The 24,383-nt window shown below is 46.7% G+C and overlaps 1 protein-coding gene across 2 annotated transcripts; it reads left to right on the top strand.

Moving 5' to 3' along the window:
- Window positions 1-10,921: 10,921 nt before the first annotated feature.
- LOC135307711 (uncharacterized) lies at window positions 10,922-24,354 on the top strand. 2 transcript variants are annotated; one of them, XM_064432124.1, is made up of 8 exons: window positions 10,922-12,293; window positions 12,377-12,423; window positions 14,982-15,196; window positions 16,041-16,201; window positions 17,299-17,345; window positions 18,917-19,005; window positions 19,958-20,105; window positions 23,764-24,354. In XM_064432124.1, the coding sequence occupies exons 1-8, from the start codon at window positions 12,250-12,252 to the stop codon at window positions 23,787-23,789; spliced, it is 777 nt and encodes a 258-aa protein (XP_064288194.1). In that variant the 5' UTR covers window positions 10,922-12,249; the 3' UTR covers window positions 23,790-24,354. The 2 variants fall into 2 exon arrangements, with proteins under 2 accessions (XP_064288194.1, XP_064288193.1); XM_064432123.1 differs by lacking the exon at window positions 23,764-24,354 and adding an exon at window positions 21,200-21,600 and having other exon boundaries at window positions 10,922-11,369.
- The last annotated feature ends 29 nt before the right edge of the window (window positions 24,355-24,383 follow it).

Below are 24,383 nucleotides of genomic sequence, written 5' to 3'. Positions count from 1 at the left end.
GGTCCAGTTTGTTACTAAATCTTGGCCTGATATACGGAGAAAACTGGAAAAGAATTAAGATTGGCAAGAAAAAGACATTAATGAGTTATTGAAGGAAGCATTGAAAGTGTATTTAATGAGGGAAGAAGAAAAAGCAAAGGCCAAAGCTAGGATCATGGTCTCTATAGCTAGAGAAAGTGTTGGAGCAAACAATTCTTTCCTACAGTCCAAGGCCACAAAAGAGTAGAGGAATCCACCACCAGGAGCAGATAAGGATAGGCCAGTACCATCAGGTACAAGAGGAACGGAGGCCTCAAGTCCCTTCAAGTGAAAGGCGTTGCTGTTACTGTGGGCAGACTGGGCACATTAGAAGGTTTTGTAAAAAGCTGACCCTTGATGAAGCAATAGCCAAAGAACAAGAAGCCTTAGAGAAAATGCTTAGAGATGATGATTAGGGGTGTCAAGGGCTCTGTACTTTAGGGGACCCAATGCAACATCTAGAGGAGCCCTTGGTAAACTTTGAAGTGGGAACCCAAAATAGGGAATTTGAATTTTTGGTTGATACAGGAGCAGATAAGTCCTGTCTCAAAAAAATACCAGAAGGTATGGTAATTGGTAGAAAATTTTGTGAAGTATTAGGGGCTGAAGGGAAACCATTTAGAGCCTCAGTGATCGAGAATGTAAAAATAATCGGAAACTCAAGGCAGTGTGAAGCAAATTTGATCTACCTGCCTAAACTAGAAAAAGGTTTGTTAGGGAGAGATCTACAAGTTCATTTGGGAGTAGGAATTGTCCCGAGAGAAGGGAAGATGGTGGTACAAATAATGAAGTTATCCCAAGGTGATGTTGCTGAAATAAGCCCAGAGGTGTGGGCTGAAGGAGGAAAGCGGGACATTCCTCCGATAACAATAAAAATGCAAGACGATACTTCACCCATATGGGTCAAACAGTATCCAATTTCCCTGGAAGGAAAGAGGGGGCTGGCCATAGTTATTGAACAATTGCTGCAAGAGGGAAGTTTGGAACCCTGTATGTCACCACACAATACCCCTGTACTGGCAGTTAAGAAAGCTGAAGGGAAATGCAGGCTGGTACAAGACCTAAGAGAGGTAAACAAGAAAACCATTGCTAGACATCCGGTTGTGCCCAACCCATATATCTTCTAAGCTGAATTCCAAGAGAACATGCTTGGTTCACTATTATAGATTTGAAGGATGCTTTCTGGGCGTGTCCTCTGGCAGTAGAATGTAGAGATTGGTTTGCCTTTGAATGGGAAGACCCAAGTACAAAAAGAAAACAACAGCTAAGATGGACCCGATTACCGCAAGGGTTTACTGAATCACCCCATCTCTTTGGACAATCCCTAGGAGGGTTTGTTAGAACAGTTTGTTCCTGAAAAAGAAGTACAAATCCTGCAGTATGTTGATGACCTGATGGTATCAGGGAAAGGAAAAAATCAGGTCAGAACAACTAGCATTAAACTTTTGAATTTTCTGGGAGAGAAAAGATTAAAAGTTTCCCAAGAGAAGCTACAGTTCGTACAATCAGAAGTAACATACCTTGGGCACATAATAGGAGAGGGATATAAGAAATTGAGTCCTGACAGAATTTCAGGCATCCTCTCTCTCCCAGCTCCACAAACAAAAATAGATGTGAGAAAGCTTCTAGGCCTGTTTGGATACTGCAAGTTATGGTTGGATCAATACACACAAAGTGTGAAATTTTTATATGATAAGCTGGTAGCCCCAGATCCCATAATTTGAACAGCAGAAGACGATCAACAACTAGAGAACCTAAAAGAGAAGTTGTCTTCTGCTCCAGTCCTAAGCTTACCTGACCTCAAGAAGAGCTTTGATCTTTCTGTAAGTGCTGAAGGAAGTCTAGCCTACGGTGTACTAACTCAAGAGTGGGGAGGCTGCAGAAAACCTGTACCTTACATCTCCAAATTGTTAGACCCAGTGGCTAGAGGCTGGCCAGTTTGTATACAAGCAGTAGCAGCAACTGCTATTCTGATAGAAGAGACCCAGAAGTTGACTTTACAAGGAAAAATTAAAGTACATACCCCTCCTGATCTTAAAACAGTGCTGAGCCAAAGAGCTCAACAGTGGCTAACCAATGCAAGAATATTAAAATATGAAATAATACTAATGAACACAGATCATTTAGAATTCATCACATCAAACGCCCTCAATCCAACACAATTCCTTATGGGAGAGCCTATAGAGAGTCTAGAACATGAATGCCTTGAATTGATCAGTCTCCAAACCAAAGAAAGAGAGGATTTAGAAGATCAACCTCTAACAACTGGAAGAATTTTGTTTATAGATGGCTCTTCAAGGGTAGTAGGTGGAAAAAGAGATTCAGGTTATGCCATCATAGACGGAAAAACTTTACAAATTGATGAAAAAGGAAAACTACCCCAAACCTGGTCAGCCCAAAGTTGTGAAATATATGCCCTGAAAAGAAGATTAGACTTATTGGAGGGAGACCGGGGAACCATTTCTACAAATTCCCAATATGCATTTAGGATATTACACACATTTGGGAAAATATGGGAGGAGCGTGGATATCTAAGCTCAAGTGGAAAAAGCTTAGCTCATGAGAATCTAGTCAAGTCTGTATTGGAATCTTTACAGAAACCAACAGAAATAGCAGTAGTAGATATAAAAGGGCACCAAAAAGGACACAGCCTTGAAGTTAAAGGAAACCGATTGGCTGATCAGATAGCAAAGGAAGCAGCTTTAGAACCAGGGGATCCAGTGAAAGTTTTTAAAACAGTAACCACACCCGAGGAGGAGGAAAGAGAAAAACCCATATTTAGTGAAAAAGAATTAAAGGCTATAAAAGATTTAAAGTTACACCAAAGGCAACGAGGGGAGTAGTTAACATCAGACGGACGGGTGTTTTTAAACAAAGCACTTGCCGGGACAGTGCTAGCAGAACTGCATAAATTAACCCTCTGGGGAGTCCAAGGACTATGTGATCATTTCCTAAGAAATAACCTGTGCATAGGTGTATGTGACCTAGCAAAAGCAATCACAAAAGGGTGTTTAATTTGCCAAAAAGTAAATCAGAAAGTCATGAGAAAAGTAACACCTGGAGGGAAGGAACTAACTCTAAGATCTTTCCAAAGCATACAAATAAATTTTACTGAGATGCCCCCAGAACAAGGATACAAACATCTACTAGTTATAGTGGATCATCTCACTCACTGGGTAGAAGCCTTCCCAACCAAAAGGGAAACAGCCCAAGTCGTAGCAAAGGTAATCTTGGAAAACATTATCCCCAGATACAGAATGGTGAATACCATAGACTCAGACCGAGGTCCACACTTTGTGGCCCAAACATTGCAAAATGTAATTGAAGCCTTAAGAATAAAATGGAGATTACATACTCCGTGGCACCCCCAGAGTTCTGGGAGGGTGGAACAGATGAACAAAACTCTCAAAAATGTATTGACTAAATTAATCAAAAAACAAAAATGAATTGGCTAAAGTGTTTGCCCCTAGCGCTCTTGCGCATCAGAACAAGACCCCAGTCTGATATAAAGATTTCACCCTATGAAATGATGTTTGGACTGCCATTCTTGTTAACACCCTATAGCACAGGAGACTATTTGGAAGGAGAAGAAGCTACCAGAAAATATTTAGAAATCATTGGAAGAACCCTAGAAAGACTTAGAAAAAAAGGATACCTTCCCCAAACCTCCCCTCTTGACACAAAAGCACATGACATCAACCAGAAGACTGGGTTTTGATAAAATCCTGGAATAGTAGACCATTAATGCCTAAATTTGAAGGCCCCTTTCAAGTACCAGTCATCGCTAATTCTGCTGTGTGGACCGGAGAAAAAGGTTAGACCCACATCATGAGAATTAAAGACCAGTCCCACCCCCGAGCATTGGACAAGATTGGTCAGTGTCTCCCTCTGGTATTGGACAAGATTCCACACCACCCTCACACCCTAATTCAGGACAAGATTCAACCACATCAGGAGCCAATTCAGCTGAATATACTATTATAAAAGGACCAAATGACTTAAAGTTGACATATCAAAAAGACTGATGAACTGCATAAGACAAAAGTTTAGAATCATAACATGTCTTAAAGTGTTTCAAGAAATTTGTAAAAGTTAAAAATCGTTAATAAGTAATTCTGGTGAAGTCCTCCCAACTTAGTACCAAAGACTCCAGGTTAATCTTCTGCAGAGTGCTCCCCTAGGAGAGACCAAATTAGCAGAGACAGATCAAGAGAGGTTTAACCAGAAGAGCAAGAGACTCTAAAGAGCTTGGAAACTTCTTCTCAGTAAAATCCTCAGGAGGCAAGGCCAGGTGGGCAAGCTGTGCAAGATGACCCATACCGGACTCTTGGGAAGGGTAGTAGCAATGGCTCTGACTGCTGGGGGTGTTCCGGGGAGCCCAAGAGAGCCGTGCAGTGAGTGCTACCAACCTCTCTATGAGAAAGAAGTAAGTTCCTTGCTGAGAGTCCACACCAATTTAAACTATAATTGTGTTAACCTCTCCCAATTGATCCTTTATCAAGAGAATGAGAAAATATATTGCACAGCCCAGAACACTGCCACATTTAGGCAGCCACTCCTGAGAGAGTACCCTGTAGGAGAAGCCTGGTGGTGCTTTGAACGTGATGCTACTAAAGCAAGCCTGGTAAATCTGGTCAAAGGAAAAGATATTTCTAAATATTAGGAGAGCACAACAAAAGCTAATATATTTCGGGAAACCCCTAAACACCTGTTTTGGGTCAATGGTACCACAGCATCCACTGAATTGCCAAGAGACTGGTCTGGCAGTTGCATCATTAGAATTATAAAACAAGCTTTCTTTATATTTCCCAAAGAATCTGGATCAAGTACAAGAGTCCCTATATACGATGATTTAAGGAAAAACAAATTGAAGAAGCAGTATATATTAAACCAAATTATGAAGTTACAAGCAATATCAGAGATAATATCGAATCAGACCACATTAGCTCTTAATCATATTAATGACCAACTTACCCAAACCAAAACAGTAATTTATCAAATCAAATTAACTGTAGCAGTCATGAGAGACATCTTAAATGAAATAAGAAAACTGGCATATGTAAGAAATCAAAAAAGCATTCCTGTACTTGATTCCAGTTGGTGGGATAATTTATGGACTTTCAAAAAAAGCTAGAAAACTACAACCTTCACTGTGTGTACACTCATTAGTTGTTCTTATTTCCCTGCTTAATTAAAATAGTGAAATCTGCTGTACAGAATAACCCAAGGATCTCTAAAGAGATTAACCTGAAAAAACCAAACAAAATTAAGGAAGTTGGGAAAATATGATCACCAGAGTGCTCAGGAAATTTATAATCAATACAAAAAATATAAGAAATTCTATGTTAATGAGGCAAAAACTGTAAGTTGAGGCCATCTTAAGCTTACTCCTGATCAAAGAAAAAGAGGGAGAAATGTTATGAATAAGAAGTTATCTATTTTTTTTTTAAGGTTGCAGAGTTAAAACAAGTTGGACCAGTTTCTGTTCAGTTAGCTTCATTGTTAAGAGTTCTTCTTCAATTACCTGTTAATGGTTGGTGATTAACCATTGTCCCCATGAGGCTTGCCAGGGAGTGACACAGGGACCCTGCAGGTAGCAGGAGAATGGCAGTGGCATCAGAGCTGGTATGCAGATGAGAAATGCATTGCACCAAATTTTGCAGTTTTCCAGGAAAACCCCTAAAAACAAGGAGCCAACATAGAACTAGGGGACCTAGGTGATGTTTAAGGATGGGAGCGTAGTCCAGTGCCTGCTTGGATCCTTTTTGCTTCTCACCCTAACCTGAAAGGATGTTGACTAGAGAGAGGACCCGAGGTGTTGGACCGAAAAGGCGGAATCTCCTAATCTCTGGTGAGGACGGAATCCCCAGCTCTGCCTGCAGACCAGCGGACACAGCTGCATCATCCTCCTCCTCCGTGCCATTCCTGGGAGTGCCGGCGGTGTGGGCGCGACCCGTCGATTTCTCCCCACCTGAGCTGATTCTTTTTAATAAAGACTTTAAAAAGGAGAAAGATCTCCAGCCCATTTATTTCAAGAAGCACTGGGAGCACAAAGGGACACAGCCAGTAGGCCCAGCAGCTCCTTGCTGAGGGCCCACTTCATGCAAGAGCTCACACTCAGAATATGAAATGAATTTAAAATAAAAGGGTGGGGGGAGGCAGCAGTGAGGTGTCCTCATAGGTTCAATTCTGCACTCTGCTTTTGTCACCAACATTATCCAAGTTCCTGTGCTTGTTTTCCTGGAGAATTTGCACTCAACAGAGCTTCAGTGCCTTTGATCAAATCAGTCTTAAGAGCAGCTTGGGGCTGGTCAGTCATTTAGATGTGAGCACTGCCTGGGGTCCAGGCAACAAAAGAACATTAGCTGCAGGCCACCCATACAGCTTTTCATCTTAATGAGAACACATTTTTGCAAACAGATAGATGTTGGGAGGATTTTTGCACCATTGGGCCAAGGCACAAGGCTCTGGATCTACACAGCACTTTGGTAGGAGGGGAACACAGGTGGGGACAATCCAGGCTGTTAGCAGTGCCCCCACCCCCTGATTAAGGACAGCACAATTACTTTTAGAGCTCCTTAACCAGCTGGTGAAAAGCTGATCTTATTTTCATGCCCCCTGCATACTGACAGGCAAGTTGAACAGAAAATCTGCCTCTTCCTCCATGATCTCTGATCACCAAAGCAAAGAACCAAGAAAAAAAAAAAGCCAAAAACACCCCAACCAATTAAATACAAATAATTTTTTGCCCACTCTGTTTTGGTTTTTTTTTTTTTAAGAGCTTTATAAGACTGAATAAGCCAGTGCTGAATTAAGAGTGTCACATGTTATGTGCCTTTCACAAAGTGTGGGACAGCTGCTGCCATGTAAAGGTGGGTGCAGTGTCAGTCCCTTTACTTCAGACCCAGCCCTGCCTTCCTGAGGGACAGAAATTCATCTGTTAGAATCCCTTGGAGCTTCTGGAGCTGCTCTTGGCCCTCCTGTGGATAACTGGGCTGCTGTGGAGAACTGAAGAATTTTCAGCTTGGTACCTGTTATGTATATTATGGTAATTTGTGCTGATAGAATATATATATATATATATGAATAAAATATCAAGCCTTGAAATCACAGTAGCAAGGGAAGAGGGGATTGCTTCACAGGGTGAGGAAACCGCAGCTGGCAGTCGGGTAGGAGGAGTGTCATTAACATAGGAAGTGAACCCAGCCGGCACAGGAGATTGTCGTTCTCACTGGTGTGAACAGGAGGAGGTCCAGCGATGGTGGCCCATGGAGATGTTCATCTTAGACAGAGGGGACCATCAAGGACATACATCTGCATATGGGATTCCGGTAACCGAAGAGTGGATACACATCAGTTCCCGGACAAGGTTCTGTCCAGCACAGGACAGAGAATAGAGGCATCATGAATGTGAAGAACCCTGAGGAAAGACAAAGGGACTCTGCCACGGGCTAGAAAAAGAGTATAAGAACGGACTCTGCCAAGCAGCATTGGTGAACAGGGGGGATTGGGTGCGATAGAAGGCGGATCTGTGTTCACCCAGCTTCCATCCCGGGGTCAGTGCTGTCCTTGATTGTTGGCTGTCAGGACTGTATATCGGTTGTGAATAAATTTATATTTTATTTTTATTAAATTGGCTGGATTGATTTTTACCTATAACAGTATCCATGTATGGGGGCCTGCAGAATCTAAGCAGCATCTTCCTTGGCCAACAACAGACTGGAAAGGGAAAACCAGCATCAGAAACCTGTGAGATGGAAAACTTTGGGCTGTTTGAGATCAAAAATGTCACCTAAAAATCTCAATGGCGAAGAACAACCTTTCTGACAAGGATTCCAGTAGAATAAATGACACAGGTGTTGGAATAACAGCCAGTGCCCACAGCAATGACAATTCCTTGGTGAGGAGGGTCCCACGGAGAGTCGGCTGAGTAATGACACTCACAGCCAATGTGGCTACACGTCGTTCTCCTTTATTAAGCAACTTTGACATAGTTATCCTCCTCTATACACTGTCTCCTGCCACTAATGCTTAGTGCTCATTGGTTAAGTAGCTATATTCACACATACATCTTAATTACTGATTGGTTGTCACACTATAAGCATCTTTAGCTAAGGTGTGCCAAATTAGCAGCGCCCACAACGTGCTTGACGCATTTGGTTTCATCCTGGCACAATGCTCATTCTTCCTTGTTGTATCTATTTGAGGACAGCACATGGTCTATCTTGTTCCTGTTTGAGGACAATACATGGTTTTCAGAGTAACTCTGTAATCTGCAGACCAGGGCTGTCCAATTCCCACAGGGGAATATCATGGCATTGTTCAGCCAAGAATCCTTCTACACCTTGGAATAAAAGGCAGTGCCCACTGCAAAGACATTTCCCTGTCCTGTGGGCTCCACAAACCACACATGAACATGGCACTTTTCCTGAGTGCTTCCCAAAGCTTCTCTGCAAGAAGCACTGGGGAAGTGCATGGGGCAAGAGTTCTGCAAGTGCCAGGCTCTTGTGCAGCAGAAAAGTCATAAAATATGGAAGATTCTAGCAACCCCAATAAATCCATCATTTATGGCTTGTAAATATTCCAGTGAATCTCAGTTACTTCAGGGCAAAAACAAACACAGGGCAATCTTGCTTAGACTGCAACCCCTGGCGCGAGGACACGAGGCTTGACTCCATGTTGATCAGAAGGCTGATTTATTATGATATATATTATACTAAAATGCTACATTACAGCTATACTAAAAGAACAGAGAGAGAAAAATCAGAAGGCTACAAAGACAAGAATAGAAGAGGAATGAATAACAAAAATCCTGTGACTGCTCACAGCCTTGGCACAGGTGGCTGTGATTGGTCACTGATTGAAAACAATCCACACGAACCAATGGAAGATTCACCCGTGGCATTCCACAGCAGCAGATAGCCATTGTTTACATTTCTTTCCTGAGGCCCTCAGCTCCTCAGGACAGGAAAAATCCTAGCAGAGGCTTTTTCACTAAAAAATCCTGGCAACATCTCACCCTTTTAAATTATTAAATTAAATAGAAAAAGAAATGTTTGCAATCTCCTCTACTGAGGCCTTGCAGAAGAGAGAACAACACCTCTTGAGGTTCATCTGTTGCCAATCAAAATCTCAATCATCTGCTGATGTGGAATGGTCAGGGAAACTCTTCACCTGTAAAACATTCAGGGAAATTCTTCACTTATCAAACATCTAATTATATCATATCACTAAAACAATCTTAAAAAATAAGAAAATGCAAAGAACACATGCAGAGAAAGTTCATTGTTTCAAGTCCAAGCAGCTGAGTTTCAGGACAGAGTCCATGGACTGAAGATGTTCTTCTTTGACATCTCTGGAAGTCCCCTTTGGTCCTGAAACAGGCTTGCAGAATTCTGAAACAAAGAACTGCTAAGGAAAACAAGAATTAGCAAATAATTCATTGACAGTCATGAAACAATTCAGAGAAAATTTCTGGAATGCCCTGGCCACAGCCCTTCATTGAACCACTTGGGCTGAGGCTAATTTTTGGCTTTTCAATGCTTTTGAGCTGCTAGCTCTTTCCACTTTTCTTTATTATTATTTTTTTTTTTCATTAGAAGAAGAGTAGCAGCAGCAGAGTGTCTCTAGGACCCTTGGGTGTCTCTGGTCCTGGTGGGCGGACCAGAGAACTCAGACTTGGCTCACAGAATGGTGGCCTAGGTTCTTGTGGGGAAAGCAAAGTTTTTGAACTCAGCACTGGACGGGGCGATGGCCCCGGCCCAGGGAAATGAGTTAAACGGCTTAGAACTAGCTTGTGAGGCGGGCTCTGCACGCTCAGAACTTGGTAGGACTATGCTGCTAGTGTTTTGAGAGTAGAAATGACGAAATGTTTTTTTTTTAGAAGCACTGGTGCACACTGGCAGCTGGAGAAGAGAAGTTTTCTCAGGAATTGTTATTTTAGATTTGAGGGTTTCTTGTCTCCAGAGCAAGCGAGCAGTGCTTGCTTTGCTCTGTGTCTCTTGTTTTTTGTAAGGTAAATGTTATTTTTTCTGCTTTTTGCTTTTTGGCACTACTTTTATCTCTACTGGGTTGGGAACTAGAGGTAGATGTTACAGGAGCCAACTCCCCCACGCCGCAGGGGCGCTCGGGGGAAGGCAGGCACTTTAACTTCTAGGGAGAAGCTCTCGACTATACGCGAAGTGATTTAAAAACTATATTGATTTTGAACACAGCCAGCCGAACTGCTCCTGCAGTCAGCTGGAGGGTTATGCTTTTTTTACGGAAGGATAGGCTTTTCGCAGGGTTTGATGTGAATGATGGAGTTTCGGAAACCTGCGGGACAACTGGGGTGGGTGGTGCAGGCAGCACGGGCGCTGGTGTCGACTCTTGAGGCGGTCTCGTGGGCTCAGCACTATTCTCAGCAAGCTCTTGCACTGCAATTGGATCGGCAGGGAGCGGCGGGACAGGCGGGGGCGGCGGGCTCGGAGCGGGGTCGGCCCGCGCAGGCGCCGCCTGCACCGTTGCGAATTCCGTTGCCGGCTGGGATGCAGAAAAAGAAGAAGACACGGAGGCAGCTCCTGCAGCTCCCGGGAACAGCAGCACAGCCGGGGAATCACTGTTGTTGATCGCGCTGCCTGGCAACGCGGGCGGATCGGCGGGAGGCGGTTCCGGGTGCCGCGGCGCAGGCGCAGTTATCAGAGCCGGCGGAGCTGGCCCGGGCGGCTGCGGGGCCGCGGGCGGAGCCGGCTGAGGCGGAGCCGCGGGGTCCGGCGCCTCCCGCGGGGCTGGCTGAGGCGGAGCCGGATCCGCTCCCTCCCGGGGTGGGGAAGGCGGAAAGATCCGCGGTGAAGCGGGCGGGGCCGGCCCGGAAAGCGGCGGGCTCGGCTCCCCATCCCCCCCAAGAGAAGGAGAGGGGGGGGAAGGCAGCTCTGTCTGCTCCGAAGGAACAGAGAAAAACTTTTGCTCAGCTGTGGGCAGTGCGGGGGGAATGCAAACTCGCGGTTCGTCTTCTTTGAGAGGCTTCTCTCGTGCCGAACCTGGCGGGTACGGAGCGCGGCCGCGCCACCGAGCCATGACGTCCCCCCCAGCCTTTTTTACTGTCAAAACCCAGGATAAGATGTCTTGGGATATTGAATATATCAACGGGCGTTTAACACCCTGGTGCTCTGTCCACTCAACAGCAGCCTTCATGAACTCCCAAACATCTAAATCGAGGGAGTATATCACATTTGTAAAAAATCTATGAAATTTTGCCTATCTGAAAACGTCATAATAATCTTCCTTCCAAAAAATCAAATCGTGTCCCCATTTGCACCAGAGTTTAATAACTTTCTCCTCTGACGCAGTAAACGGAACCTGAGCTTCCGAAGGTACATTTTCCCAACTTTCCTCCCACCTTTTGCGAATGGCAGGATCTTCAGGAAGGGAAAAAATAACAGTACCTCTAGACAGTATCCTTGTGGATCCAGCTGTGCAGCTCTGCTGCTCTGCGGTCTCTGGACACAATCTCCAGGAAAGTCCAACAGGTTCTCCTGTTCGCCTTGGCTGTGAACTCTGCCCATCTTCAGGGTCTCGTTTCTTCAGCTCCAGGCTAGATTCCACGGTCACTCTTGGGGTGACCATCAGTTTCACACGTCCAGGGGTCACCAATTCTTGCTTTGACTGCAACCCCTGGTGCGAGGACACGAGGCTTGACTCCACTTTCATCAGAAGGCTGATTTATTATGATATATATTATACTAAAATGCTACATTACAACTATACTAAAAGAACAGAGAGAGAAAGATCAGAAGGCTACAAAGACAAGAATAGAACAGGAATCAATAACAAAAATCCTGTGACTGCTCACAGCCTTGGCACAGGTGGCTGTGATTGGTCACTGATTGAAAACAATCCACATGAACCAATGGAAGATTCACCTGTGGCACTCCACAGGAGCAGATAGTTATTGTTTACATTTCTTTCCTGAGGCCCTCAGCTCCTCAGGACAGGAAAAATCCTAGCAGAGGCTTTTTCACTAAAAATCCTGGCAACACCATATTTTGCCCATCTATGGTGATCCAGCAGAATGTCAAACCCAAGAGCAATGCCCCAAGAGCAGAGGTGGTGCTGGGGAAAGGGAGGCAGGGCTTCAAAGTGTCTCAGGATGGGTCCCCAGCTGGACTTGGCTGTTATTTCAGCCAGAGCTTGGCCAGTTCTGTGTGATTCCAGCAACTGAAAGCTTAAGGACAATGACTCATCTTTGGGATTATGTTTTGCAATTCCTCCTTCATCACAGGGACCATGCTTAGAAGGTTTGCCTGCTTGCATGGTACATTCATTCCCTCCCTTCTCTTTCTAGCTCCTCATATGTTCCTTTGTCCTCCATTTTCTCCAGGCCAAGACCCAGCACCAGAAGCCAAGAGAAGAGCCCGGAGTATGCAGGTAGGCACAGGGCTCCAGTGTACTTTTCACCTCACTCTTCGCATCTCCTGTGGTGATTTGGCACAGTCAGCTGTCCCACGTATTTAGGTGAACTTTTCTGTATTCCACATTTTGTCCGAAAGTGGCCTTTCTAGTCTTCACACTGAGTTGACATTTGGAAATCTTGGTTAACACCCATTCATTTAAAGGTATCTTTAAATGTATTTCAATTTCCTAATGGGCTCAGAGGACTCTCCCAGAGCCCAGTCCCTAGGAGTGTTCTCTGGTGGTGCAGTGAAAATTCCTCCAGTGTTAATTTTTGAGTGGAAGGAGCTGGAGGGGTACCTTGGGCTCTTGGATAAGCTGGGCAGGAAACGGATACATTCCTCTCCATCCTGCACATCCCTTTTACCTCCTTGCAGCCTTTCTAGTGCCAAGTGGGGAATGGAAAAATAAGCCAATTAGCATGAAATGAGAAATGTTTCCACTCCTTCCGACTGCCCTTGAAGGAGAAAACCATTCCTTGGGGTAGTTTCTGATCTGAATCCCTTGAGAGTTGAAGGAGATTCCTGTATATTGCCTGGTTTTGCACTGGGAGGAATAGGGAAACCTCCTATGATGGAAAGTCCTTTTGAATTTTCCAGTGAAGGAGAAGGAGACTTCCAAATGGCTGCAGCCTAGGCAGGGTGTGAGTTTGTCATCCTCTGATAGCACAAGGCCAAAGCCACCTGTGGCAGGTTCCCAATGACAAATCTCTTCCCCAACTGTCTCTGCCTGTGTCAGTGCTGCAGGCTGAGGCTGGGGAGGAGATGCCTCCTGCCTTGTCCCTGTCCCTGCCTTGCCTGATCCCTGACAAGTGGAATTGTGCCAGGCAAAATGCAGTCTCTGGCACCTCTGGGTCATCCACTGCTTTCAAGCTGTAAGCTTCAATGACACTGTTGTAGTTCCTTTGACATCTCTGGTTGTGTAATGATAGGAGAGATGAGACTTGGAGAAGTAATTCTGCCGATGCAGAAAAAGGGATCAGATCCCCTGGTCCCTTTGCTCAGGGTTAGTTCTGCCAAATGCTGGGTATGGCACCTTTGGAATGACTCCTTCATTGCTGGAATGCATCTGCAATGCTGAATGCAGCAAGGGAGTAGTATCACTCATCAATGTCGTTGCCAATTTTGCTGTATGAATTCTGGACTAGGAATGAACCATCTCATTAATCCATCACTGTCTCTCTTTTGTTACTGACCGGGATGTTTTATAGCAGGAAACAAATCCAGTTTTAAGAGAGCGGTATTCCTCACTAATGGCCTGTATACCACATGGGTTTATTCTTGGTGAAACTATGTAAAAACTTAGTTCTCTTACTTCCAACAGTTCAGTTGGAGAATATATCAGAATGACCTGCCCTGTACTATTTCCACTGAGAAAAATTTGAATTGATAGTATTAGCCAAGATCAGAAATGTTTTGAGGCCGATCATGTTTATGTAGGTTTTGGGTTTTATGATGGTAGTTTGTTGACTGCATGAAAGAAATCAGGAAGAAAAACCCATGGAGCAATGAAGCACAGCAAAAGTGGCAATTTCCAATTGAATGGCCAGTTTATGCCCTGCAAATGCAGACTCCTTGAGTACTGGGGACATGTAACCTGGATTGCAAAGCTTCTTCCAACATGAGGTGCCATTGTTCATGTGCCAGCACTTCCTCTGTTGTGAAGAGAAAGAAAAGTAATGAAGCAATAAAACCCAACCTAGAACTGAGTGGGAGTTACTGAAACAAAGGCCATGAACACTAACTTGGAAAGCAATTACTTCTGAGTTGTAATTGTCAAATTCTGTTGACCACTGTGGGTTGCCCACAGTTTAGAAGGAAAGGGATTTCAAAGTAGTGGATGGGTAATGAACAACACATAAGCAAAGTTGTAGAAGCTTTCTCTCCTGGTTTGCCAGCTCCATACATTTCAAAGGAATTCTAGTGATGGTAGTTGCATGAAAAGAAAAAGCAGAGAGATCTTCTGAATAATGAAAACACCCCTTGCATGCCTCACCCATTAGATGGATTGACTGTAAAGGTGGGAATTCACCGAACTCACTTCTTCCCTTGTGAGCGTGGCTCAGCCTCACACAGAGGTGAGGTGGGAGCTGGGCCGCTCTCTGTTGGGAGGAAGGGTCTTGTGGCAGCCCAGAGAGGCTGTGCACATTGGCAGGGAACAGCTGTGCCCTGCATGTGCCCCTGCAATGAGCTGTGCTGCTGGCAGTGCCCCGTGGAGCTGTAGGGCTGCTCAGCTGTGGGGCAGGGAGAGGAGCAGCAGGGTGCATGTGCAGCTGAGCCATGGCTGGAGAGCACAGGGCTCTGGGCTCCCTGCTGTCCCAGGGCAGCCCAGAGGCCAGGCTGTTCCTGTGGCAGCTCTGTGGAAGTGGGGCAGGGTTTTCCCCCTGGCCTGCTTCAAGCTGCTGGTGGCAGGAGCATGTTTCCCTGTGCAGCTATTTAGAAGCTTCCAAGGAATCTGTCCCATGAAATACGGAGCTTCAGATGATTTAGATTTACTTTGTGGACTCTCTTATATTTTATGTCTCCACTTTGCAGCTCTGACTGGCTATCCTCTTGCCAAGAGGTTTTCCCTGGCAAGTCCCTCGATGCTCCTTCCCTCCAAGCCGTTGCCTCCCATCCAGAGGAGCTCTCCTTCTGCCACGCCAAGCAAGATGTGCAGCGGAGAGCAGGAGACTGGGAATGCTGGCAACGGCTGGGATGAGGAGAGTAGAAAAAGCCAGGAGCTCAGAGCAGAGGGAAAAGGAAGAGAGGTAAGGAGACCAAGCTAAGTCCTTTGTGCTAAATTTTCATATCATGTGCTGTCAGCAGAGCTCTGAGACCTCTTCCCTGACAGGAACTGACCCTTTCACTGAATTTTGAACAGGTCCTGGCTTGGCTCTTTGGCTGGGCCAGAAATGATGGGATACTAAGCATGGGTGTGCATCTGCCCCTGCTGCCTCCACCCCCATTCCTGGCCATGGCATGGGGGCTCTGGAGCAAGTTGGGCAGGCAGAGACCTTGCAGAGAGCAGCAGGGCAGGGAGCTCTGCTGAACTCCCTAAATGGCAGTGAGGCTGAGATGATGGATGTGGGGGAGCTGGAGAGCAGCGAGCATCCCGAGAGCTCAGCAGCAGCATCTGGGCTCCAAGGCTGCTGGGGAAGTGTAGGAGGGAAGGGCAGCAGCAGAAGGAATGAGGGACTTGAGACAAGCAGGTTTGGACATGCTGCAGAATGGCTTTCTGGGGATTTGGCTGGAGATCAGCACTGGCTGTGAGACACGTTAGGGGCAGGGAGAGAACAGTGATCTAAACCCACTGCCATGGCATCCAAAAGGCCAGGGGAGGCAGTGGCACCCCAGAACACCTTGATGTCAAACATGTGGATGCCAGCTGGGAATGTAGTCACATTTCCAGGGAAGTGAGAAGGTGGGGAGAGCTCGGAAATGTGGGACATGGTCTCTCCCAGTTCCCTTTGCATTCCCAATCCACAGCCAAGCTGCTGCATCAGTTTGACTTTTCCTACCAGGTCCCAGTTAAGAGCATTGATAAAATTCTTGAGGCATCAAAGGGGGCAAGTGTGGATGATTGATCTGAGCACTGTGTTCTACTCTTTCCAGACCTCCTTGCTGTGCTCCACTGGCGGGGAAATGAAGAAGAGACAATTGGGAAAATCTTTAATTCCCCGTCTACGCAAGGCAGGAATTCCCCCTGTGGGCAGTGCTGCTGGGTCTGTGCACAGCTCTCCAAAGATGGAATTGCAGGAGTCCCAGGAGATGAGGTAAGCCAAGGTGTCTGCTGCTCCAGTGTGCTCTTCACCTCACTCTTCCCATCTCCTGTGGTGATTTGGCACAGTCTCCCATGTATTTAGGCAAACCTCTGAATATTCCGCATTTTGCCCATCCAATGTCAAACCCAAGAGCAACGCCCCAAGAGCAGAGGTGGTGCTGGGGAAGAGGAGGCAGGGCTTCAAAGTGTCTCAGGATGGGTCCCCAGCTGGACTTGGCTGTTATTTCAGCCAGAGCTTGCCCAGTTCTGTGTGATTCCAGCAACTGAAAGCTTAAGGACAATAAATCATATTTGGGTTTATGTGTTACAATTCCTCCTTCATCACAGTGACCATGCTAAGAAGGTTTGCCTCCTTGCATGTGTCCTGGTTTAGGGCAAGTTTGGGAGATAACCCCCAAAGGGGCTTCTCTACAAAAGCAGATTCAATTGCCCCTCCCCCCTCCAACCGGTTCGGGAGAAAATATCTCCTTGGAGAAAAGTGGAAAGAAACCTGTTTATTAAACAATAGAAACCAAACAATATTAACAATAAAACTTCTCACTGCTCCAAAGAAAGCAAACTCAGAACAGTCCCCTCCCCAGGTTGCAGCTCGGCTCACTCAGTCTCTGATCAGTCTCTCTGGTGCTGGAAACGCCGTGGCCCAGGCCCGGCCAGGGGGGCCACAGGTGGAGCTGCCAGTGCTCTTCTGGGTGTTCAGTCCAGAGCAGGCTTGAACAGGTCCAAGAAAAAAGGAAAAAAATCACAATGCAGAGAACTTCTTTGCCTCAGCTAGCTAAAACTAACTAAAAGCAAGAAAAAGGGAAAAAAGGCGCTCTGTCCGGCTGTCTGTCCATCCGCAGACAACACAGTCCAGGAGCAGGAATGTGGAGGAGTGAGAGCAGTCTGAAAACAAACTGCGCGCTTCTTCCCTCCCCTCCTCACTGTCTGGAAGAGAGTCTTAAAGGTGTAAAACTTATTATTCAGTATAAACAGAACAAGACGATTGGGGATAAAAGCATCATATAGTCAACCCAGGACAGCATGGTACACCCATTCTCTCCCTTCTCCTTCTAGCTCCTCATATGTTCTTTTGTCCTCCATTTTCTCCAGCGCAAGACCCAGCAGCAGAAGCCAAGAGAAGACCCCAGAGTATGCAGGTATGTACAGGGATGTCTGTCCGAAAGTGGCCTTTCTAGTCTTGACACGGAAGTGACATTTGGAAAGCTTGGTTAAGCCCATTTATGTAAAGATATCTTTACATTTATTTCAATTTCCTAATGGGCTCAGAGGACTCTCCCAGAGCCCAGTCCCTGGGAGTGTTCTCTGGTGGTGCAGTGAAAACTCCTCCAGTGTTAATTGTTGATTGACAGGAGCTGAAGGGGTACCTTGGGCTCCTGGATGTGCTGTGCAGGAAGAGGAAACATTCCTCTCCTTCTTGGTCATGCCTTTTATCTCCCTGCAGCCTTTCTAGTTCCAAACTCAGAATGGAAAAACAAGCCAATTAGCATGAAATGAGAAATGTTTCCACTCCTTCCGACTGCCCTTGAAGGAGAAAATCATTCCTTGGGGTAATTTCTGATCTGAACCGTGTGAGATTTGCTGGAGATTCATGGATATTGCCTAATTTTGCACTGGGAGGAATAGGGAAACCTCCTATGATGGAAAGTCCTTTTGAATTTTCCAGTGAAGGAGAAGGAGACTTCCAAATGGCTGCAGCCTAGGCAGGGTGTGAGTTTGTCATCCTCTGATAGCACAAGGCCAAAGCCACCTGTGGCAGGTTCCCAATGACAAATCTCTTCCCCGGCTGTCTCTGCCTGTGTCAGTGCTGCAGGCTGAGGCTGGGAGAGGAGATGCCTCCTGCCTTGTCCCTGTCCCTGCCTTGCCTGATCCCTGACAAGTGGAATTGTGCCAGGCAAAATGCAGTCTCTGGCACCTCTGGGTCATCCACTGCTTTCAAGCTGTAAGCTTCAATGACACTGTTGTAGTTCCTTTGACATCTCTGGTTGTGTAATGATAGGAGAGATGAGACTTGGAGAAGTAATTCTGCTGATGCAGAAAAAGGGATCAGATCCCCTGGTCCCTTTGCTCAGGGTTTGTTCTGCCACATCCTGAGTATGGCACCTTTGGAATAACTCCTTAATTGTGTATATGCAACTGCAATGCTTACTGCAGCTAGGCAGCGGTAGTCCTCAGTAAGTAAATGACATTTTTTCTGGATTAATTCTGGACTATAAATCACTTCTGTCATTCATCCTTTCCGGTCTTTCTTTTGTTACTGACCCAATCATTTAGCAGGGTGATAGAATCCAGTTTTAAGACAGGTATACCTCTCATAGTGCTTGACTGCTACATGATTTTATCCTCTGTGAAACCATGTGAAGAATTAGTTCTCCTAGTTCTACCAGCTCTGTTGGGAAGTGTTTCAGAATGACCGGCCATCAGCTATTTCTATTAAGGACATTTTGAATTGTCAATATCAGCCAAGATCAAAATTATTTTGAGATAGGTCATGTTTATTTGGGTTTGGATGTCTCTGCTGAAGAGAAAGCAGAGAATAAACCCCTGGAACAAGGAAGGAGAGCAAAAGTGGAACTTTTGGATGAACACTTTGTTCCCTGCAAATACAGGATTGCAGAATGCTGGGCACATCTAATGAGGAAAGCAAAGCTTCTTTTGCTTCCAACACGTGGTGCCAGAGATTTACAGGAACCTTTGCTTCCATTCCCAGGCCTCTCACTGAGTCAGGCCAAGGAGACAGATCATCCCAGCAGTCCTGGTCTTAGGAGTGACAAGGAGCGGAGGGACATCTTTGGAAAGGTAAGGGATAAGAACAGGGATGAGCAGACTTCCTTTCCAGTGGCTGTTTAGCGCTTGGCCCAAAATGCCACTGAAAATCATAATCTTCCACTCCTTGGGGGATGGGGATTCTCTTGGGAATGTATTTGACAGCTACAGAGCAATTGCTTGGCTATTTCCAGTAGTGCCAAGGTGACTGGTTTGGAGATGGTGCTAAGGTCACGCCAGAAGCATTCTGTATGTGCAAAGGCTGGTTTAGAGAAGTTCTGAATGGCAGATCATGCTAGACATCAGTGAATGTGGGAGAAGTGCATCCTTGGATGCAGAGAAGCAAAGACTCTAATGTTGAGTGTAAGCAAGGCTGCAAACTAAAATGGGAGAGTTTGCTTTTTCCTGGTTACCTTTGTGGCTGTATCTCACAGCCCTCTCATTCTCAAGTTTTCTGCTCATTAACATCAGCATTTGTGCAACTTGTTTTCACAAGACTCCTCCTTTTGGTCTGCTGGCCTCAGAGACCAAGTCCTTCAGAGCTGAGTCCTTCAGAAGCCAGGAAGTGAGAAACAGCTGCAATTCCTGGCCATGAGTGTTAAGCAACAGTCATTCCCCCTCCTTGCTGGGTATTGCACATGGTTTTCGTTCTTCTGCCATGGCCTGTAGGAACTGCACTGCCTGCTCACTGTCATGTGAGCTCTTCATCTGTCTTGGAGCACTCCTATGACTTTCATGCTTCAAGCAGGGCTTCCTGACATAGGTTGCAGTTGCAGCAGTGTGAGGTTGTGGCAGTGAAGTGTTCCACCTCACTGTGTGTAATTGCCAAGGCGAGCATGGGAGACATTCCTCTGAAACTATTGGAATGGATATGGAGCTGCATGGAAGACTGTGGCACTCTGTGCACTCTGTGCTCCTGATGAGGTGTTGTGTCTGCTTGGTGTGTCTCTGCTTACAGTCTGTGATGTGTTTCCATTGCACCTAGACCCGCGCTGAATTGTGCAGGTTGGCTGAAGAGAACTTAGAGCAGAAGAAAATGGAGATTTTGATGGAAGAGATGAAGAGGAGACAAAATGAGAAATCATTGCAGCTTCCTCGAGAGACATTTGAGCCTGGAGATGCAGCTGAAGCAAGTAAGTGGTGGCAACACTTGTAGTGGTCCTTTTTGACCACTTGCTTGCCCTTTGCACAATGTTGCAATCAGACTGGGGGGGCTGTTCTGCTTGCATCTGAGTAAGAAGCTTGCATTAGGATTTAATTCTGTTTCCCAAAGAAAAATAGAGAGACATGAAGTGTCTTGCCCATGGCCTCATTGAGTCAGTAACAGAATATTAGCTTCCCACCTCCACTTGTAAAGTCTTTCAGAGTAGAAAATTCTGTCTTGCAAAGTACACTGGGGCTTCAGACTCTCTCCTGGAGAGCAGCCTCCAGGGAAGGTGAGGCCAAAAGGATGCTTTTCAACCAGGCTGCAACCTGGAAGGAACTAAATTCCATTCCTTCTGATGAAAACACCAGAGATCCTTCTCCTGCCGCTCCCTGCTGAGGAGCTGGCGCTGTAGAGCTGTGCTGAAGCCCCAGGCAGTGCTTGTGTTTTCGTCCCAGGAGCAAGCAGCGTTCCCAACTGAATCCTGGCTGAGGGGCTCAGCCTGCAGGGCTGTGAGTGCTGCCCGAGGGCGGCAGCAGGGCCCTCAGGGGCAGCACTCAGCCCGAGGGCATCACACCAGGCTATCTGCACTTTGGTAACTTCCCTGCCTGCCTCTGGAACAGAAGAACAAAAGCAAAGCAATACTCTGGGTTTTCTTTGTTTCTTAGGAGAAGCGTCACTGCAGTTTGCTTTTAAACTAGAAGAGGGAAGATTTACATTAGATATTAAGGAGATTTTTTTTTTAAATGAAGGGGATGAAAAGCTGGCAGGATTTGCCAAGGGAAGCTGTTGTTGGTCTATCCTTGAAGGTGTTCAAGGCCAGTTTACGTAGGGCTCTGAGAAACCTGATCTAGACAACGTCCCTGCTCACAGGGGTTGGACTAGATGGTGGTTAAAGGTGCCTTCCAGCCCAAACTCCTCTGGGATTCTGTGATCACTGTCCCATGTTAGTGTGCCATTGTTATACTTGTAGTTCTTTGGGACAACAAAGAATGTTACCCAGCTCTAGCAACTTCTCTGGCCTTTTCCATCGTCACCCCGTCCAGCACTCTCCACTTACAGGCTCCTCTTTGGTGCCTGCAGGCTTCAGCCTACCACCTATCAATGGCACAGCTCCCAGTGTACAGAGAAAAGACCCTGGTAGCGCCATGAAGAAAACGGTCATGAGAAAGCAGGACACGGTGCCCTTACAGCCCAGTACGCCCACCCTCCATGGAGATGGCAGCTTCCCACGCAGCTCCTCGGGTAAGCCTGCTCCATGGCAGCATTTTCCTGCAGGGGTTTGTCCTTGCAAAAGGAGCACAAACTGCCTCCTGCCTCAGCCAGCACAGCCGGGATCTTGGGTTCATAGTGTGTCCTGAGAATGAACAGCAAATCTACTTTGGAGTTACTCCAGCTTGGTAGTCTAGAATATTTGAAGTCAATGGAAACAGAGGCACTGTCAGGTGTGAAGGGTCAGGTGTGGCTGTTCCCTGGTTGTTGCTCCCTGGGGATTGAGCTGGGCCCAGCAGGGCTGGGTTCTTCAGGCTTGGCTTGGTGCTGTCACGAGGCAGCTGCAGGTCTCTCCTCAGGGACTTGCCGAGAGCCCCTGTTCTCAGGGCTGTGGGAAATCAGGGTGCTGAGACAAGAGGGGCACCTGAGGGGTTCCCTCCTGGGCTGGCCAGTCCTGCTGTTGGCACTGCCTGGCAGGGAGTGGGAGCTCTGCGGCCTCAGGAACCTGCCGCTGGCTGTGGCACCTGTGGCACTTGGAGCTGGGGCTGTGGGGCAATTGTCAGGTTTAGCCTGGAGCTGTGCTCAGCTGGGGAGGCTGAGAGAAAGCAGGGAGCCCCAGGATCCAGAGAGCAGGGAAGTCCTTGCAGTGACCTCGCAGACAGCCACTGGTGCCCTGCGCCGAGAGGAGCCGCTCCGTGGGCTCAGGCAGAAGGACAGAGCCTTTTCGGACCCACAGCAGGCCTTGCAGGAGGCACTGTCCTTGCTGGGCAGTGATGACTGGTAAGAAAGGCCCCATCACTCTGTGTCCCTCTTGGCGTTAAGGTCGGTCAGAAGCGAGTCTTGCTGGTGCCTCTGAGCCCCGAGAGCCCAGAGGGCCAAAGGGCACTGCTGAAACCACTGTGGAGCTGTGAGAGGATAAAGAGTGGAGAGCAGCCTTTTCTTGGCCTTGCTCTGCAGCACTGCTCCAACTGCAGCAGGTCCATGCTGTTTCCTGGCTTTGGCTGCTGCTCCATGGAGCTGCAAAGGAAATGCTGAGGGAAGAGAGAAAGCTGTGGGACGAGATGCTTTGCTGGCTGAAGGCAGAAGCAGGATGGCAGCAGTTTTGAGTGTAGAGATTTGGGTGCCTTGGGCCACTGGCCCAGTGGGACTGAGTAAGATTCCTCTCTGCTCCCACTGCTGACAGCAATGGCAGGGACTCCTGCATGTGAGTCCCAGAAGCTGCTCCAGGCAGCTCCTCTTTTTGAGAAATGGACTGAGTTGTGCCTTCAAGTCCTTCTGCCTACCATTACTCCTGAAGGGCTCATGGCAGAAGAGAAGGAAAGAGAAATAAAATCCTCTGGGAATCTTGCACTTTTGCAATTCAACTTTTCCTTCTCAAGGAATCATACGGGCTTGAGATGTTTTGTCAATACTCACAATGTGTCCCAAAACTCTACACAGACAGAAGGAGGCCCAGAGGTGATACCCTTCCAAATGTTAGGTGATATTGGTTGTCTTTTTGATGTCTGGGTTAGCATCCACTCACTGGTGGATGCTTCATTCTCACAGGGAATGAAAAATTTCACAGCATGAAAAATTAGCCACGTTGCATCTCCTTGTGCAGTCTTCTTTGCTTTTCCCTTTCTCTTCTGCTTTCTCTTCCCCATTTCTCTTTGATGCCCTGGGAGGTGCAGAGAGCTTCTGCAGGTGTGGGGGTCCTGATGACACTCAGGGGTGCCCATGGGATCAGTTGCCAGCCCTGGCTGCAGCCCTGATGCCTCACACACCTTCCTGTAGCTGAGGGCCTGCACAAAGCAAGTGCTGAGAGATGGAGTTGTTTGCACCTTTTCAATAACACTTTGCTGTTGTGGGCATTGTTTTAGGTCGGAGTGTTCTGGGAAAAGCCAGAGTTTTAACAGTTCTTGCCCAGCGGTGGAATCTTAATCTTCTGGGACATCCTGCTGCTTTTTTGGGGAACGTGTGAGGTGGAGTGGGTGACACACAGGCCTCGATTGTAGAGTGGAAACTCAGCTCCAGAGTGCCAGTGCAGACTCTCAGTGCTGAACTGCCTGCTGGGGCTGCCAAAGAAGGAAAATGTCCCAGTAACAGCCCAATGGGACTGTGTCTCAGGGACAGGTACAGGGAGGTGACAAGAACCAGCAGCATGGCCTGGCCTCACAGCTTCTAGGAAGCAGTGATGACAGAGGGACTTAATAGCAGAGATTTTCAGAAAGGTCACAAATGAAGACTCTGAAAGCCCTCTCTTTGCCTCTTGGATTTGTGTATGCTTTTGACAGCCACAGCATCCTGTGGCAATGTGTTCCACGATTTCATTAAGTACTCCTTGAAAAGCACCTGCCATGCTTTGACTGAGCTGCCAGCCTGGTGATTTGAAAGGGTGCTGCCAAGTGCTTGGGTAGAGAGAAAAATCAATCTTTTTTGTACTTGCCTTTCAGGGAACGGAAGAAGAAGGGACTCTTGAACATCACACTGCTGGCTGAGTCCCATTCAGAAGTCCTGCTCTGTCGGCTTCGTGAGATTTGCTTGGCAGTTACCAGAGAGGTGAGAACATTGCTCTGAATTGTCCCCCATACTCGATACACGGCTTGTAGAGTAGAATATGTGCTTGTTCATCTCCATGTGTGCTCAGGGACTGCCTTCATTCTGGTTTTAGACCTTCTATTTCTAGTGTCTGTCAGCTATCTGTAGGATCTGTGTGTACATGTAGCTGTATTTACTGGCAGGTCGGGTATCTGACACTTGTCTGTGAGTGAGGTACCATTATAATGCAAGGCAGAAAAGAGACACTAATAACATGATATGCCAGATTCCCAATCTCTGCCCAAACTGTAATTGAACACTGCAAATGAGTCTGTAGACCTGAGCCTGTGTTTTCTGTTTTCTGCCTGGGTGCTTCAACTACAGGTGTTGCTTTTTTGAACAGGAGCATCTGACTGTTTTATCTTTATGCCTTGTGCCTTTATGGTTTGAAAGCAGCCCTTTCTTTATTTTGCTTCTATGTTTTTCAAATAAAAGGGCCTAAAATCAAAGCAGTAGACATTATAGAAGGTTTAAG

This window comes from Passer domesticus, chromosome 9, assembly GCF_036417665.1.
Source record: "Passer domesticus isolate bPasDom1 chromosome 9, bPasDom1.hap1, whole genome shotgun sequence".
Lineage (NCBI taxonomy): Eukaryota > Metazoa > Chordata > Aves > Passeriformes > Passeridae > Passer > Passer domesticus.
The sequence above is the reverse complement of the archived record's forward strand: the minus strand, read 5'-3'. Positions and strand labels throughout refer to the sequence as shown.